The 15544-nt window shown below is 37.8% G+C and overlaps 1 protein-coding gene across 1 annotated transcript; it reads right to left on the bottom strand.

Moving 5' to 3' along the window:
• Nucleotides 1–3913: 3913 nt before the first annotated feature.
• On the bottom strand, nt 3914–8852 carry LOC307248589 (carotenoid-cleaving dioxygenase, mitochondrial-like). Its single transcript, XM_080025009.1, has 12 exons — nt 8764–8852; nt 8460–8658; nt 8138–8349; nt 7823–7938; nt 7125–7227; nt 6879–7007; nt 6345–6505; nt 6062–6229; nt 5744–5881; nt 5170–5352; nt 4747–4857; nt 3914–4623 (listed from the first exon to the last, which is right to left on the bottom strand). The coding sequence occupies exons 1-12, from the start codon at nt 8792–8794 to the stop codon at nt 4507–4509; spliced, it is 1668 nt and encodes a 555-aa protein (XP_079881135.1). The 5' UTR covers nt 8795–8852; the 3' UTR covers nt 3914–4506.
• Nucleotides 8853–15544: the final 6692 nt, after the last annotated feature.

Here is a 15544-nt window from a genome sequence, read left to right as displayed (position 1 = left end):
TTATTGCGCAACTGGCACGTTACTGGAAAATACAAATGTTTGAGGCTAAAGGACAACAATGAAAAGGTCTGCAAACTGGAGGGATGAAGAGATTTGCAAGCTGCTTGAGATTTGGTCCAAACTCGTTGCAGTGCACCTTCTGCATCATATCCTGCCTCCTGCAGCTTCCTCATTAGACGCCGCCCCTCGCCAAACCCCTGATGTTTGCTGCATTTGTGAGTAGGTAATTCACCACTATCCATATTTTCTGGATATTGTCCGGAACTAATGTGTAAAGTGTGCTATGGTCAAAATAGCATCACCTGTCATTTGGCCTACTTCCAAATCTCTGACTTGCTGCCTCATCTCACTATTTTTTTAAGTCATAAATAAGAAAAATAATCAATTGAAATTAATGAAAACTGAGTCTGATTGTCAAGGTAAAACATGTTTTACCACTAAAATCATCCCTTCTGATAGTTATGTTTTCTCTTACAGGTGCAAGTAGAGAGGTCAACATGCTGTTTTCAAAATGTTCTGAAGTGTTAAGGTATGTCATAATTAAACAACTAAATGAGACTTGTCATCCATAGTTGTATCCAGGGTTTTTCCTGCATTCAAAAAATTTTGGCGCCCGCCAAAGGAATTTTAGCGCCCGCCAAAGGAAAATCCTCAGCGCCAAAGTGTTTTTTTTTTTATATATATAGATAAATAAATAAAAATCTACTTTAAACGGCTCCAAATGTGTTTTCATTTCCGCGCCATTCCAGTCATATTACTTGCAATCTCAGTTGTAAAAAAAGAAATCAGGTCGGGGATAATCGTTATTAAACTATCATTGTTCCGCTCGCCGGGGCATGCAGGCTTATAAATGCAGCAAACCCTTTCAGCCGTGAGCTCCGCTCGGCCCCTCCCTCACCTGATAGTTTCGCTAACGGCTAGTCCAGAGAGTAGCTACGAGGGAGATGTTGCGCATTGCCGGGTGTTTTGAAAAACTTCTAGATGACGAGAATAAAGGTAAAACTAATTGTGTTGTCTGAAAACACTTCAGACTCACAACAAACTAAAATAATGTGCAAGATTTGTCACGCGCGGACACGCGAGTAACATGACATACGCGACCGAGAGACACAGAGAGAGAGAGAAAGAAAAGTGATATACGACCTGATCTGCACCTTTAAACATCCCGACCAATTTGTTTATTCACTTTAAGTCGAGTCATAGTGGTCTATGACCAAGCAATCAATGAATAAAAACAGGAAGTTTAAAGCTCCTTAACTCCTGCCACCACAACTGTCAACACTACAATGCAACTGCCTATCCAGCCAGCTCCATGACATAAATAAATCATGCCCTTACATTTAATGCTAGCAAAAGACGTGCCCTATCAACACCATTTACAACTGGTTATTTTTATTTTGACATATTTTTATTAAATTATTAAAAATATGTTTCACTTATTTAGCCTATTTCTATTCTCCCTGTTTTCAGTTCAATTAGGCCTTTGTTTAAAGTCCAAAGTCATGGTGTTTTTAGAAAAAAACCTTGTTAAAAGTAAAATAAATGCATAATGTTCTTAAATCAATGATTAACTGTCTTTAATAATCGTGATAACACAATGTGATTACTCAAAATAATCATGATTATGATTTTTTCATAATTGAGCAGCCCTACCTTCTTCCATGGTTTAGATCAATTAGAAACAATTAAAGTATTAAACAGTTAGGCCTAGTCATTATTAGTATTTTGACTTCATATCTACAGGTTGTTTATTGTGATTTCATAAGTGTCAGTGAGCTCCATGGTAACGCAGTGATTGACAGGCTGACTGAAATGCTCTTGAGCTGGACAGAAACTCCCCTCTCCCAACCCAACACCCCTCTTAAAATACACAAACCGTTTGCCTTTACTGTCGCGACCCCAAAAAAAGTCGATCGCGTACTGACCCCCCAAAGGCCCATTCTGAGCCAGGAAAAACCCTGGTATCATCTACTCTTGATTATCTGTTATGCCTAGAATCTTAAAATGCTTAAAATATGCTCAATGAATGTATACGTTTTGAACTTTCTATCTGAAAATGATGCCAGTAAAACACTGAATAATTGCAGGAAAATGCTAACCTATAGTCTAGTGAATAGCTTAGATATAGCTATTTCACAGGTAGACATCATATTAGAAGGAGAAAGCCACACAGTCATAATTCAGATGCAGTCACTTTATTTTATGTTTTCTTTGTGGAGAACAAAAAGATGCTGTGACTACTGGAAACATTTTTGATGGATAGACATGAAACCAGAGGATGAGTCCTAATGATCCCCTGACATTTAATTTCCTGCCTAAATCAAAGACAATTTTTTTTTCGGTTGTCCAGTAGGAATAATCTAAAGCAAATTATCTCTAAGTAAGGGGCTGTTTACATTAACGTTTTCAACACAAAAGTATATTTATGTTTCGGGCCTTCATTTACACGACATCAGCGTTATCTGGGACTAAAAATGCAAACTTTTGAAACCAGGTTTCAGAGTGAAATCTTTTGAAAACGCAACTCCAGCGTCACCATGTAAAAAGCAATGCCATTCCCTGTGATAACGATGACATCATGGCTCCACACTGCACATGTCTATTACATTTGCTGTCAAATAGCCACATCACTCCCGAGTTAGAAGACAACCTTTTACGCTGCGATTACCGAGCTATGTTTGTGTTGTTATCTCTAATAAGCTTTTTAAAGCTCCTCCAACAAATTGTAGACTAACTGAACCCACTTCGCTGCACCATCCTTTTTTACAAGTAGTACACATTGAAAAAAGAGGACAGAAAGTTGTAATTTGCAATACTTGTAACCCGGGCTGCGCTCACCCCAGAAGCTCCATTAATTGTTTGGTTACAGTAAACAGATTGTTTACATGAGCCAAATTGAACTGGAACAGCTTTCTAACAGGCTACAAGTGTAACTGCCAACTACTGGCCTGTCATGCGTACTACAGCAATTTCGGCCCGTCTCGCGGAACCAAAACCAAAAACGTATTGTTGTTAATGTTTTGTAAATGTGCCTTCTGCAGTTTGTATGTTAGATATATTTACTACTACTTTGTGAAAATGTGACATGGACTAAGTGTCAACTTCATACAATGTGGCATAGCTTTGGCTATTAAATAAACTTTAAAATGTTTAATGTTACTTAATTGAGTTTAATTAAATAATCATTTTAAATAGGATATTGTTTATTCTTCCTCAGATCTCAACACATATCACAATTTCACCTGTTAATTGTCATACAAGGCTTACATTTGAATTTAGCCTTGTAGCAAGAATAACTCTTAATGAAGTATGCACTAAAAAAGGCAACAATAATTAATAGGCTAAATACAGGAATCCAAAAATGTTTGGCATGAATGGATCCCATTGAAGGATCACAACATATGCTGCCTAATGTAAAGCCTCAAACAGCACACAACATGTCGTGAATATGACATAAGGTTTGCCAATAGGTAGCAATGTGCATTGTAAACACATAGACTGAAAAAAATAGGTAAAGTGACTGTACCCAACTGTGGGCTATCAGAAATGATTTCAAATTAAATTGAGCTTTGGCGGGAACCTATAACAAATACACCACGAGCCACTGACGGCATTTCAGTGTTTTTTTTAATAGTATTATATAATTGACTGACTGATATGTACAGTTTCTATAGAACAAGAGTACTATCCATATTAATCCAGTTACAGAAATACAGGGCCTTTCTACAATATTACAATACCCTGGTTATGAACATGTTATATGCGCAGTTGTGACATTTAGAAACTTTTATAACTATAAGGGTAAAATAAATTCACATAAACCACATTTTTAAGTTCATTTTTTATTTTTGTATTCAGGATGTTTTACTGCATTTATTTAAAAAGGTACATTTCCATTAAGTCATACTCATTTGTTTAATAATTCATTAATAACATACTTTTCTACAACATGTTGGCCCTGTGCCAAGATATGCATTTACTTATCAGTTTATGGCATCCCAGAACTCAAGATGCCATAAAAATGGTCTGTACTAATCTTGAACTTAAACTGAACTTCTTCTGATGTGTGCATTTTATTGCAGTCACAGAAATTATCTTCTGCTGCCGAGACGCCACCTATTTCAGCCGCCCACAGCTCTTAACTTACTATGTTAATGTGCTTGAATTTGAAATATTCAAACTATTAGTTTAAATTATAGAAAAACAACATATTTACAACAGTCTATGTTTTCAAAAGGTTTTTAACACAGCACAACATCAATATAACAGCTACAATATGTAAACACTTGAGATGGTCTTTTTTTTTTTTTTTTGCTCTCAAGTCCAAACAAACAATACATTTACATCTCTATAGTGACCTCTAAATGTTTGATGAAACAAAGAAAACATTACAAACAAATATTTACATAGGTTTTAGTCTACAGTCTATGGTTTACATGTTTGCCTTGACTTTTATCTCTAAGAGGTCAAAGGTACGTTCATAATTTTTTTCCCCTCCTCACACCTCTATGCCGTAGCATTGAACGTCCCGTGGAAACCGTATGGAATGTTGACAGGCACTGCAGCCCTGCCCAGCTCCTCAAACGTTTTGGCATCTAACACCAGGAGGAACGTACTTTTGTCCTGGAAAAAAAAGATACAGGAAGACAAAATAAATAAAGTTTCCAAAGATACAGAAATAAAAATGGGGTCCCACTATCGGAGATACGGTTTCTGCTAAAATATCTTTGACTTAACCTCACTGACCATATTTGGAGTGATGACCACAGACAAGATGACACCATCATCTTCCTCCTTGGCATTAGGGGAGGGCACGAAGATTGGCTCGGAGGGATAAAGACCAGGTTTTTCCCACACCTGTGAGAAAATAAAGTAGTTGGTCTTGATTCTTAGAGTTCAAGTTTGCTGTAGTTTGGTTATAAATTGCTTTTATTTTACATTGTTCAAATCTAAAGGTATGTTATTGGTCATTTAAAAGTACTTTGAACTATATGCATATTATGACTTGTATTTTACTTGTAATGACCATAGGCTGAAAGTTAGATTTCATCTCCCTTTTATTTGCTACAATATTATAGAATAAAACTTCACTGCATTGAGGTGGCATGAATGCCTGAAGGAAGTTGAAAACAGATGGACACATATGAGAGAAAAATAAGTTGAACTTACCTTCATTTTTCTCCCCTGGAGGTCCATCTTGATCAGTGTGTCTCCTACAAGATGTCTGAAGCCACAGCCATAGAAGTAGCGGTAGGAGTGGGTGTTGTACTTGGCATAGTTGATCTGAGGGAACTCCAGGCCTCCATATTGATGAAGATCCTCCCCGTGGAGGTCCTCATGTGTACAGATTACCTGTACAAAGAGTACCATGAGTAATGCCACTCAGAAAACATTGGCAGTTAGAGTACTACAGTATATAGTTAATTTCCTTCATTAACCGTGTTAAAAATGTTATTTAAAAACTAAGTAAAAAACGTCAGATCAAAGGGTTCACAAGGAAAACGTTTCCTAGTACTGTATGTGTTCCAAATATTTTTCACATAACGTTAAATTTAACATAAAATATATAAAACATACGTTACAGCATTATGAGGGAAATAGTAAGCATACTAGTTAACTTTTCTGTAAGTGGTGGAATTTTCTCAAGCTAGGGTTTCACCTATTGTTCTTATGCTATCAGTACGGGTTGAGATTAACACTTTTCAGTGTTGATACATGCAGATCGTATTGCCTGCCTGCCTACCTTGTCCTTGGCCATCCTTATACAAGTGGCTGTGCTGTTGGGCAGCTTGTTCAAGTTCTGGCCGTAGGGTGTTTCACAGTCCACATTGAGAGGCAGAACGAAACGCCGTGGGAAGACTCTGCACATGGTGTTATACACCTGATGGGAAAAAATAATCAAAACAAAAAACATTATTTTTTTTGCCTCAACAAACCAATTACTGCTCTGCTGAACCAAAAGCTACTTAAGCAATCCACTTAAATTACCCTTATGTATGGACAAGTAGTGGGAGCATGGAACACACAACTTTTGGGATAATGCACTTTCCTTAAACCTTACCTCATCAAGAGCTGCCCCAGACTTGCGCAGGTTTTGGACGTTGTAGTTATTGATTGCCTGGCCATCATCAGAAACACACATGTCCATGATCAACAAGCCGTTCTCCTCATATGCGTTGATTTGGTGGAAGGTCGACAACGGCTGGGCAATGTACTTGATAGAGCTTTGCTGGAACGCACAAGTTAACAGAAGAATGAACACAACCCGTATTTTTTAATATGAAGTACAAGATTGGTAAAAAGGCTTCATTTAAGAAGATTGAGGGTCTGTGTTAATGCCTTACCTTCCCTGTCTTCTTGTGAATAAGGTGGAAGATAGTTTCGACTGTTGGGTCCCAGGTAATGGCTTCACTGATGCTTTTCCCAGTTATCTTGCCTGTTACAATCTTTAACAGGTTCATCTTGATTGGCTGCTCAATGAACACCACGTAGTTCTCACTCATTGCTATAATAGATTGAAAAGATGATGTTATTTTCGTATTCAAACTGATGGAAGGATGCTGCATTTTGTTTAGACTGTTTAATGATGCAACAAGTGATGCACCAAACTTTTTAAACTCCAGATTACAGTTCCAAAACCTCAGCTGAGAGTATCTGCCAAACCTATTCTTGATCAAATAACAGTGCTCTTTTATTCCCAAAATGTATAATCGGTGTGCATGGAACTTGGAAACATTCAAATCAAACTTAAACGTTATTTTCATTTAACATTTTGGTAGGATACACGTACAGATTAACTCCTTTGAATGGATATATAGTCAAGGCTCAAGGGGAAAAGCATTCAGTACTTTAATTTTAGTGGAAGGACTTTTGCTCACCAAAGCTGTGGTAGTAGGATGGGTTGCCCTTGTCTTCTGAGGGAATAGAGCACAGCACTGTGGCTCCCTCCAGGGTTTCCTCATCTGTTGCTTTCGTCGGTGGCACTCGGATGATGTTGTAGGAAGCTCCTGCAAGCACAGATATAATTTTACCAGTTATTTTTGCTTCACGTACACTATTAATAAACAGACTCCAATGTTGCTGTGTGAACAAACAAACTAACTCATTTGATGTTTCTTAAATACCTTTAGCAGTGTAGGAATTCCCCATGTTGTACGTTGTTCCATCAGCATCAGTGTGAGGGTGTGCAGTAGCTCCATTCACAGCAATGAATTTGCCCCAGTCCACCTAATAGGTACAGATACATTAGCGCAAATACTTTTAAAGCCCCTGTTAACCCAAATCCACAAAATCCTCCTTACTATGTAATTAGTTGAGTTAGTTGCATGATAGTAAGCATTTAATAAAAAAGAGTAAGGCATTTGAATAAATCCAAATGAAAAATATTGTCATTTAAGTTTGATAACCTTTACAGAAATTTAGTGTAAATGAGGCAAGTTATGCTCTGATCTTATAACACAATTAGTATTATGCAACCAATGAAATTGCTGTAATTCTCTGTCCGAATGTTCTATAAAAACAAGTATCCTTGCCATAGAGACCGCTTGAACATTTAAAAACATTTTTTAAATAATGTATGTGAACATTTATTTTCAATCAGATTTTTGTAAAAGCTTATTGAAACACCCAACTTTGATATCATAAATTGATTTCTACTATTTTAAACAAGGTTTCCACAGTGTTTATGCCATCCTGCCAGCCTTCTATAAATTCACAACAATATAGTTTATGACTTGCCTTAGGTGACAAGGTCAATAAAGAAAACTGCTGAAAACTGAACTATCTACTACATGTCTTACAACTATATCCAGTATCTTGTTACCTTTTTCATTGTCTTCAATGTCTCAGGGTCCACCTTGTGCATGCAATTAGTTTCCGTGCTGACATAATAATCACCCTTGTAGGTCACAAAGCTCACATTGGCATTATCTGTCGGCTCTAGAGGGCAACAAGAAGATGCAAAAGTTTAAAACACAGCACAGGAAAACAAAGACAAACTATCTTTGTACACTCAAATTATGTAGCCTATTTCAGATGAAAATTAAACTTGACTGTATTTACTTTTAAGTTACGTAAATCGTATTTTCTGCATTACAAGAGCCTGGTTCCTGTGCATGCAGTTTGATCAAATACTCACTTGGTAATTCAAATCTTGACAAGAAGCGCTGGAAGAAATTTTTGCATGGGTCTGGCATGGTGAGGGTACCAAACTCTGACACTGCGATGCGGTTGTGCTCCTTGTTAGCCTCGTAACTGTCACTGGACAGGAAGCGGCTTCTGTAGGTGACCTGACCGTTAACTATTTTAAACTGGTGCAGGAGAGCCATACCATCAAACCAGTGGTTAAACCTGAGGAGAATGGATGAAATGGGAGAAAGGAGTCAGCTTTCTGATGTAGTGGCTGCTGGAGCCTAGATGTATCAACAACTCTATCAACAAGATGTTATAGGCCTACTCACTTCTGGTTTCCGATCTCAAACTTCCCAGGCCCGTTTCTCAATAAGCTCCCGTTGATCCATTTGGGTATTTTACCAGTGATGTTGGTGCTAATGGGCTCAGGGGTTTCCTCCACTGAGCTCACAATCTTCTCAATGCAAGGCAGACCATGCACGTCTGTAAAATGGTTGATGTTCTTCCTTGACTTGGATTTTTGAAGTCCTTTGGGCGGGGAAAAGTTAACAAAATTTACACAACTGCAAGCCATGATCAACAATTCTACATAAAATAATAAAGAACAGTTTACATGTCCGGTCGAATATTTACCAGGAGTTTTGTTCTGTGTGCTGCTGTCCATGGCTGTAGCTTTGTCTCTCAAGTATGTCGCAGTGTCAAAGACCTATACACTCCTCTAGTGGTGCTGCTGTTTCTCCAAGACCAACGCTCAGCTTTATACTCTCCTCATGGCTGTTACGCCCCAGAGGAACAGTCATATAAGTTGGCAATCAGAAAGCTATTTACTGCTTGTGTAACCCTAACAAACCAGAAACACTGTGTGATCACAAGATTTAAAAAAAAAACAGTAGTAACTTATTCACAGAGATAATCACTTTTCTGACAAAGTGGCAACATTACAGTGGCATCATTTAGCAGTCTTTTAAAATATGTCTTTATTGCTCCTTGTAATTTCTACTTAAATGTGTCATGCTATATAGTCATGCATATGTTTAGATATGAGGGAGCAGATGATGTTTTTTTTTTATAGAAACACACAATCAGTCTTTTTGTATTGTATTTGTTGCAAAATTCTATTTATGGAATAATTAAACCATTATAGAATTGTTCTCTTTGTGGCTGAGATTTCCCCTTTCGGGTTCATGAGGCGCAATAAACGATTTTAGTTAAATGAGTGCTGGATATCTGCTTCGCAAACTGAAAAATGTATCAATGTGTGTCACCCATAAGTAGGTCAACTGAGCATTTTATGGTTTCAATAAGAAAACGTTGAATCAGCTAACAGACAGCATGACGACTGCAGGGTTGACTCCCTTATCTCTGTAATTCTTTACAGGTGTCACATACAGGTGAGATGTACTTAACAATCTAAATTGCTATACGATAGGTAGTAATTAGTCAGACATTGAGTCAGAGCCTTATTTGGAAGTCAGTTGACATTAGAGATAGGAGAGATATGATTCAGTATTAGTATCAGTTGCAGATACGGCCGTAATTCGCTTATCGTATAATGTACAGACGTGACCGATCAATGAACAGGTTAATTCAGTTCTCTTCGCCACATGCTCTTGGATCAATGATGCTGATGATTTTTTACATTAATTGCTGATGCATTAACATACAGCCCAACTTGACAAAGCATTGGCTCATTATTTGGCTCAGAGCCTCTGGCTTTTAATAGGACTACTGCGCATATTAGCCTATTATCATTTTATATTTTAAAGTTGGACCACTTCCTTGTTTTAATGGATTGTACTTTACATTGGATTTTCTGTCATATGCCATTTTTAATATGTAAAGAAATAATGAATAAATCGATAATGGATAGTTAAATTTCCCGATGAGCGATCATTTAGGGGCGACTGTGGCTCAGTTGGTAGAGCGGGTCGGCCGATGATCAAAGGGTTGGAGGTTCGATCCCCGCCCTGCCACCTGTGTCACAGTTGTTGTGTCCTTGGGCAAGACACTTCACCCACCTTACCTCGTGTGAATGTCGATAGTTAGCCTGCTATCGGTGTATGAATATGTGTGTGTGAATGGTAACGTGGGAAAGGAAAACAGGTCTCCCTTGCAAAAGAGTCTTCGGTCTCAATGGGATATACCTGTATAAATAAAGGTTAAAAAAAAAAAAAAAAAGGACATTTCTTAAAATGCCCATCCCTAATTGTATTTATACATTCCATTTGCACCTTTGGATAACTCATCATCTTGTGGTTATGCAAAGTTTGAGTTACAAAGATTAGGGGAACATGCGTTTTTCTTGTTTACTAATTTTATAATTATGAAATCTTGATTTTAATAATACAAGAAAATATTTGTTTTTTACTTTGGTGAATGCAATACTCAATATGCAATATAATCTGCTTCAGTATCTTTTCCTTTTTTCAACCATCAATTAAGTGGTCACAGGTAGCAGATTATTGACATTGTTTAATTGTTAGAAACTGAAAAATACAAATATGGTTAAGATTTAAAGCTCAGTTCAAATAAGTCATTTTACAGTTCAAGCTCAGAATAAGGATCTGACATTTCAGTGTAAATTATAGTAGAGGGACAACTGAGGTCTGCAGCCAAACCTGTGTGACTGCCCACTTTTAGGGCCTGCAACTACTCCACAATATAAATACTGACAATGTTTTACTTTACTTTGCAGCTATACTTTAACTAATCTTGCCCACAAAAACAATTTGAGGCCCTGCAGCAATCACAGTATTGAGTGCAGATTGAAGACAGCAGCAGCTGCATAACTAAACGATTTAAAGAGCCTCCAGTGTCAAAGCTGTAGTGTGTCGAGACTGGAACTTCCCCTCAATCATTTTGTAGATGCATTATTTTCTGCTTGCATGATAAGAATAGGAAAATTAAATTGAAGCTATTAAAGCTGTAATTCGACACATTTGTGCTTATGTACCACAGCGCAGTGTGGAGCAGAGAGATTCTTCAGAGACGCGAGATTATTGTGGAATTAAATTTTCTTCTTCTTTCTTCTCTCCTCTCCTTAACTGCTTGCTTTTGTTTCAGAGAACTATGTTTGCTTACATATTTCGATCATAAATGACAGTCGAACAAAGTTCAAGCTATGGATTTTGTTGTTGGTCTTGTCATATTAAGCCTCAGACCCAAAGCGCTGTACATTTTTTGCCTCTCATTCACCCACTCAAACACTTAACCAAGGCAATGTGGGGTTTCGTTTCACTACATCAAATTGGCCAAGGACCCAGTGTGGAGCGCAACTTTTTCACTTGCTGACTTAACTGACACAAAGTCGATTAAGCCTCCAGCTCCCAAAAATATCCCTCTGTATTTCTCAGTATGGCAGCATTTACAAACTGGTGTGTCCCCCTGACTCGGTGCTGGAGATCAGAAAAATTCCAAGAAGCGCCCACAACATTTTTCAGTGATTTTACTAAGAAAAAAACCTGGACGTATAGCAGAAGGAATAAAATCCATGCGTGATCACCAATGGCTTATCTCATGTAGATGCACCGACAGTGTTGTTGTAGTTACTCATGGGGTGACAGAAGTTACGCTTGAATATTTAACCATTTTCTGAATGTTACATGAGATGATGGATACCACGCTAATGAGGGATTCACCAAAGGTTCGGCAAACAAAATTGTTTGACTGAAAATAGCAACCAAAACCAAAAAAGCACCTTCGGTGTTCAGCTGAAAAGGCTAAATCATTTCTACCGCACAATTGTGTTTTTGATGACGCAATGAAATAGCAACTAGCATGTAGTGAGATGCTCACTCTTTATAAATGTAGCAAATATGTAGGTAGTGTGGAAGCATTTCAAAGTATCTGAGAATTTTAAAAAATACATTCAGTTTTCGGTGCATCCCTAACGCTAATGGTTTACTGGAAGTAGGGAGAAACGGCTTGCCTTGATCTTTTCATAGTTCAAATATACACTCACTAAAACTCCCTCTTTTATCTATTTGTTTTTGTTTTAAGGGGTTATACCTTTTGTAATATATTAAAATATCACTGCAGTGACTTCCCACGTAAGAGACAATGAGGTTAACTTCTTACTCATTTTCACAAAACTGTTGGGTGGATGGCAAGTAGGCCTAATAGTTACTCTGTTCAAGGCTCTATGACATGCTAAGATGAGCTTATCACTCCCCTTGCAATTTTCTAAATGTCATGATACGGTTGCTGAATCGCCTGTTGATTCATTCTCTTATGTAAACAATTTTGTTATTGACCCAGACAAGTGAAGCTGAAAATAGAGGGAAAAACACTCACATTTTGTACATGACTATTATTTAGTTCAATTTCATTGTATTAATGTGGATACTTCCAAAATGAATAGCAGTGTTGCAGAGTTTAAAAACGCCTCAAACAAAGACCACTCAATTGACATGAATTATGAATACATTGTAATGGAATCTAACATCAACCTTCAGGGGGAAAAGGAGCTGGGGCACTTTTTCACAAAGTGAAACAACCAACAAACTAATTCAGCTACCAGGTTAATTGAACAGCTGAGTCAGTCAGCAATAATAATCCACCATTTTAAAACAAAAAACATTGTTTCTCCCTGGTTCCAGTCATGTGGTAAGCTAAGACACTCAGCTGCTGTCTGTTGCGTTGCATTAAACATACAGCTTTGAGAGTTGGATCAATCTTCTCATCTAACTTTCCCCAATTACGTGAAAAAGCACATGGATGGAAACACTGATGTGTGTCAAGTAGACCTAATAGTTACTCTGTTCAAGGCTCTATGACATGCTAAGATGAGCTAATCACTCCCTTGCATTTTTTGAAATGTCATGATACGGTTGCTGAATCGCCTGTTGATTCATTCTCTTATATAAAAAATGTTCTTATTGACAAGTGAAGCTGAAAATAGAGGGAAAAGCACAGCCCTTCTTTCCTCGGTTGATTTTGATGCCAGATATAGTAGCAATGTGTCTCTGGGCAGTGCGCTTCACAAAGATCCACTCACACAGACAACTAGTGAAATTAGGTTCACTCCATGTGTGTAGGGGAAGTTAACTCCATGATTGCAGTGCTAGGTGTGGTGTCTCTGTGTTGCATCATTATATAATACAAACATGCTCCATAACTGTACAGTATGTTCACATCTAGGGTTCAACATCTAGGGTTTTTATGATTATCAGAAGAAAAATGAAACTGCTTCATAAACATTTAAATGTTCAACATAGGAAGTTTAATAGAACAATAATAAAAACAAGTCTTCATTCTATTATTATCTTTATTCAATTTGCACCTCTTAACTCTTCATCTCAGGGTCATGCTAAATTTACATAGATTAGGAGGACTTTCACTGTAGGCCTATATGGTTTAATAGCATATGCAATAGACTCGTGAGACCAGCCTGATCAACCTTGCAAGCGTCACACCGGTTTCTCTCCCACAGATCAGTCTGGACTTTCTCCAATCTGTGTTGGAAGGAGCCTGGTCAAAAAATGCCTAGTCAGAATGTACACACTGACCTAACTTTCATCGCTTATGGTGGAAGGCAGCTGCTGATAAATTGTCAATCTGGCCTCGTGAGACCAGCCATATCTCACATTCATATCTGTCATTCCATGTTGAATGGATCCATCAACGAATACAAAAACCAATCAGGGGCTGCCTTCCACTAACGGACAGAACGTTGGGAGAGCCTGATCTGACTGGAGGCTAGATTGATAACTACATGAACAAACAGACGGGGCTTGGCTCTTCCCCATGGAGATTAAAGAAAGTTCTGACCGTTCTGTGGGAGACATACAGATGTGGGGCTTGCGAGATCAGGCTGGTCTCTCCTGGCAGGTAATGTAAAGGAGGGCTCCTTACTGCCCTAGTTTAAATAAAAATAAAATTATTTTAGCCAAGACAGGAGACTAAAAGTACATCATAAAATCTCACATTTTGTACATGACTATTATTTAGTTCAATTTCATTGTATTAATGTGGATACTTCCAAAATGAATAGCAGTGTTGCAGAGTTTAAAAACGCCTCAAACAAAGACCACTCAATTGACATGAATTATGAATACATTGTAATGGAATCTAACATCAACCTTCAGGGGGAAAAGGAGCTGGGGCACTTTTTCACAAAGTGAAACAACCAACAAACTAATTCAGCTACCAGGTTAATTGAACAGCTGAGTCAGTCAGCAATAATAATCCACCATTTTAAAACAAAAAACATTGTTTCTCCCTGGTTCCAGTCATGTGGTAAGCTAAGACACTCAGCTGCTGTCTGTTGCGTTGCATTAAACATACAGCTTTGAGAGTTGGATCAATCTTCTCATCTAACTTTCCCCAATTACGTGAAAAAGCACATGGATGGAAACACTGATGTGTGTCAAGTAGACCTAATAGTTACTCTGTTCAAGGCTCTATGACATGCTAAGATGAGCTAATCACTCCCTTGCATTTTTTGAAATGTCATGATACGGTTGCTGAATCGCCTGTTGATTCATTCTCTTATATAAAAAATGTTCTTATTGACAAGTGAAGCTGAAAATAGAGGGAAAAGCACAGCCCTTCTTTCCTCGGTTGATTTTGATGCCAGATATAGTAGCAATGTGTCGCTCTGGGCAGTGTGCTTCACAAAGATCCACTCACACAGAGAACTAGGGAAATAAGCTTCACACCATGTGTGTAGGGGAAATTAGGTTAACTCCATGATTGCAGTGCGTGTGGTGTCTCTGTGTTGCATCATTATATAATGCAAACATGCTCCATACATATACAGTATGTTCAGATATAGGGTTCAAAGGCTTTTTTCCCAAACAGGGCTAATTAATGAATTATAATCTAGATATTTCAATATATTAGCCTATGTCAATACAATGGCCAGGCCTGAGAAAGTTTATACTAATACCTTTGTTCATGCTGCCACTCTGACAATGAATTTCCCATTGGGATTCTTAAAGACTCAGTTATATTGTCTATCCATGTCTTTGTAGTTGTATTTTATTGTATTTGTTTATAGGCCTACTTGGTATATTGTGATGTGTTGCCCTTGGTACACACTTTGTGGGTATACAGAATCTCTACGATCCATCCAACATGCTTCATGCACTAGTGCTTGGGCATTTGCTTACACTTAAGATGTACGGGTCCCTCACACTCATCAAACTATATGCTGGGTTTACTCATCCTTGTTTTTTGAGCAGAGTAGTGAAAGAAACACTCATATATACTGTAACAGTACAAAGGTTTTCACTGGGAGTGGGACAGGGCTTGAAAACATCCCATGATTCAGAACAAACTTGGGTCACCAAAAGGTTTGAACTTTTAAAACACTATATCGACAATTATGAGCAAAATACACCTTGACCAGCTTGACAAAACAAATTTGTAAACATATCAGTATGGGAGTCATGACAAATGTGTTGGCAAACAA

This window comes from Ammodytes marinus (genome assembly GCF_949987685.1).
Source record: "Ammodytes marinus genome assembly, chromosome: 3".
In the NCBI taxonomy this organism is placed as follows: Eukaryota; Metazoa; Chordata; class Actinopteri; order Uranoscopiformes; family Ammodytidae; genus Ammodytes; species Ammodytes marinus.
The sequence above is the reverse complement of the archived record's forward strand: the minus strand, read 5'-3'. Positions and strand labels throughout refer to the sequence as shown.

Excerpts from the sequence above, each read along its gene's own strand:
- LOC307248589 (XM_080025009.1), bottom strand. The coding sequence starts at position 8,794 with ATGGACAGCAGCACACAGAACAAAACTCCTG. Across the intron at positions 8,350-8,459 it reads TTTGAGATCGGAAACCAGAA|GTTTAACCACTGGTTTGATG; the intron begins GTGAGTAGGCCT and ends CATTCTCCTCAG. Across the intron at positions 7,228-7,822 it reads CATTGAAGACAATGAAAAAG|GTGGACTGGGGCAAATTCAT; the intron begins GTAACAAGATAC and ends TGTACCTATTAG.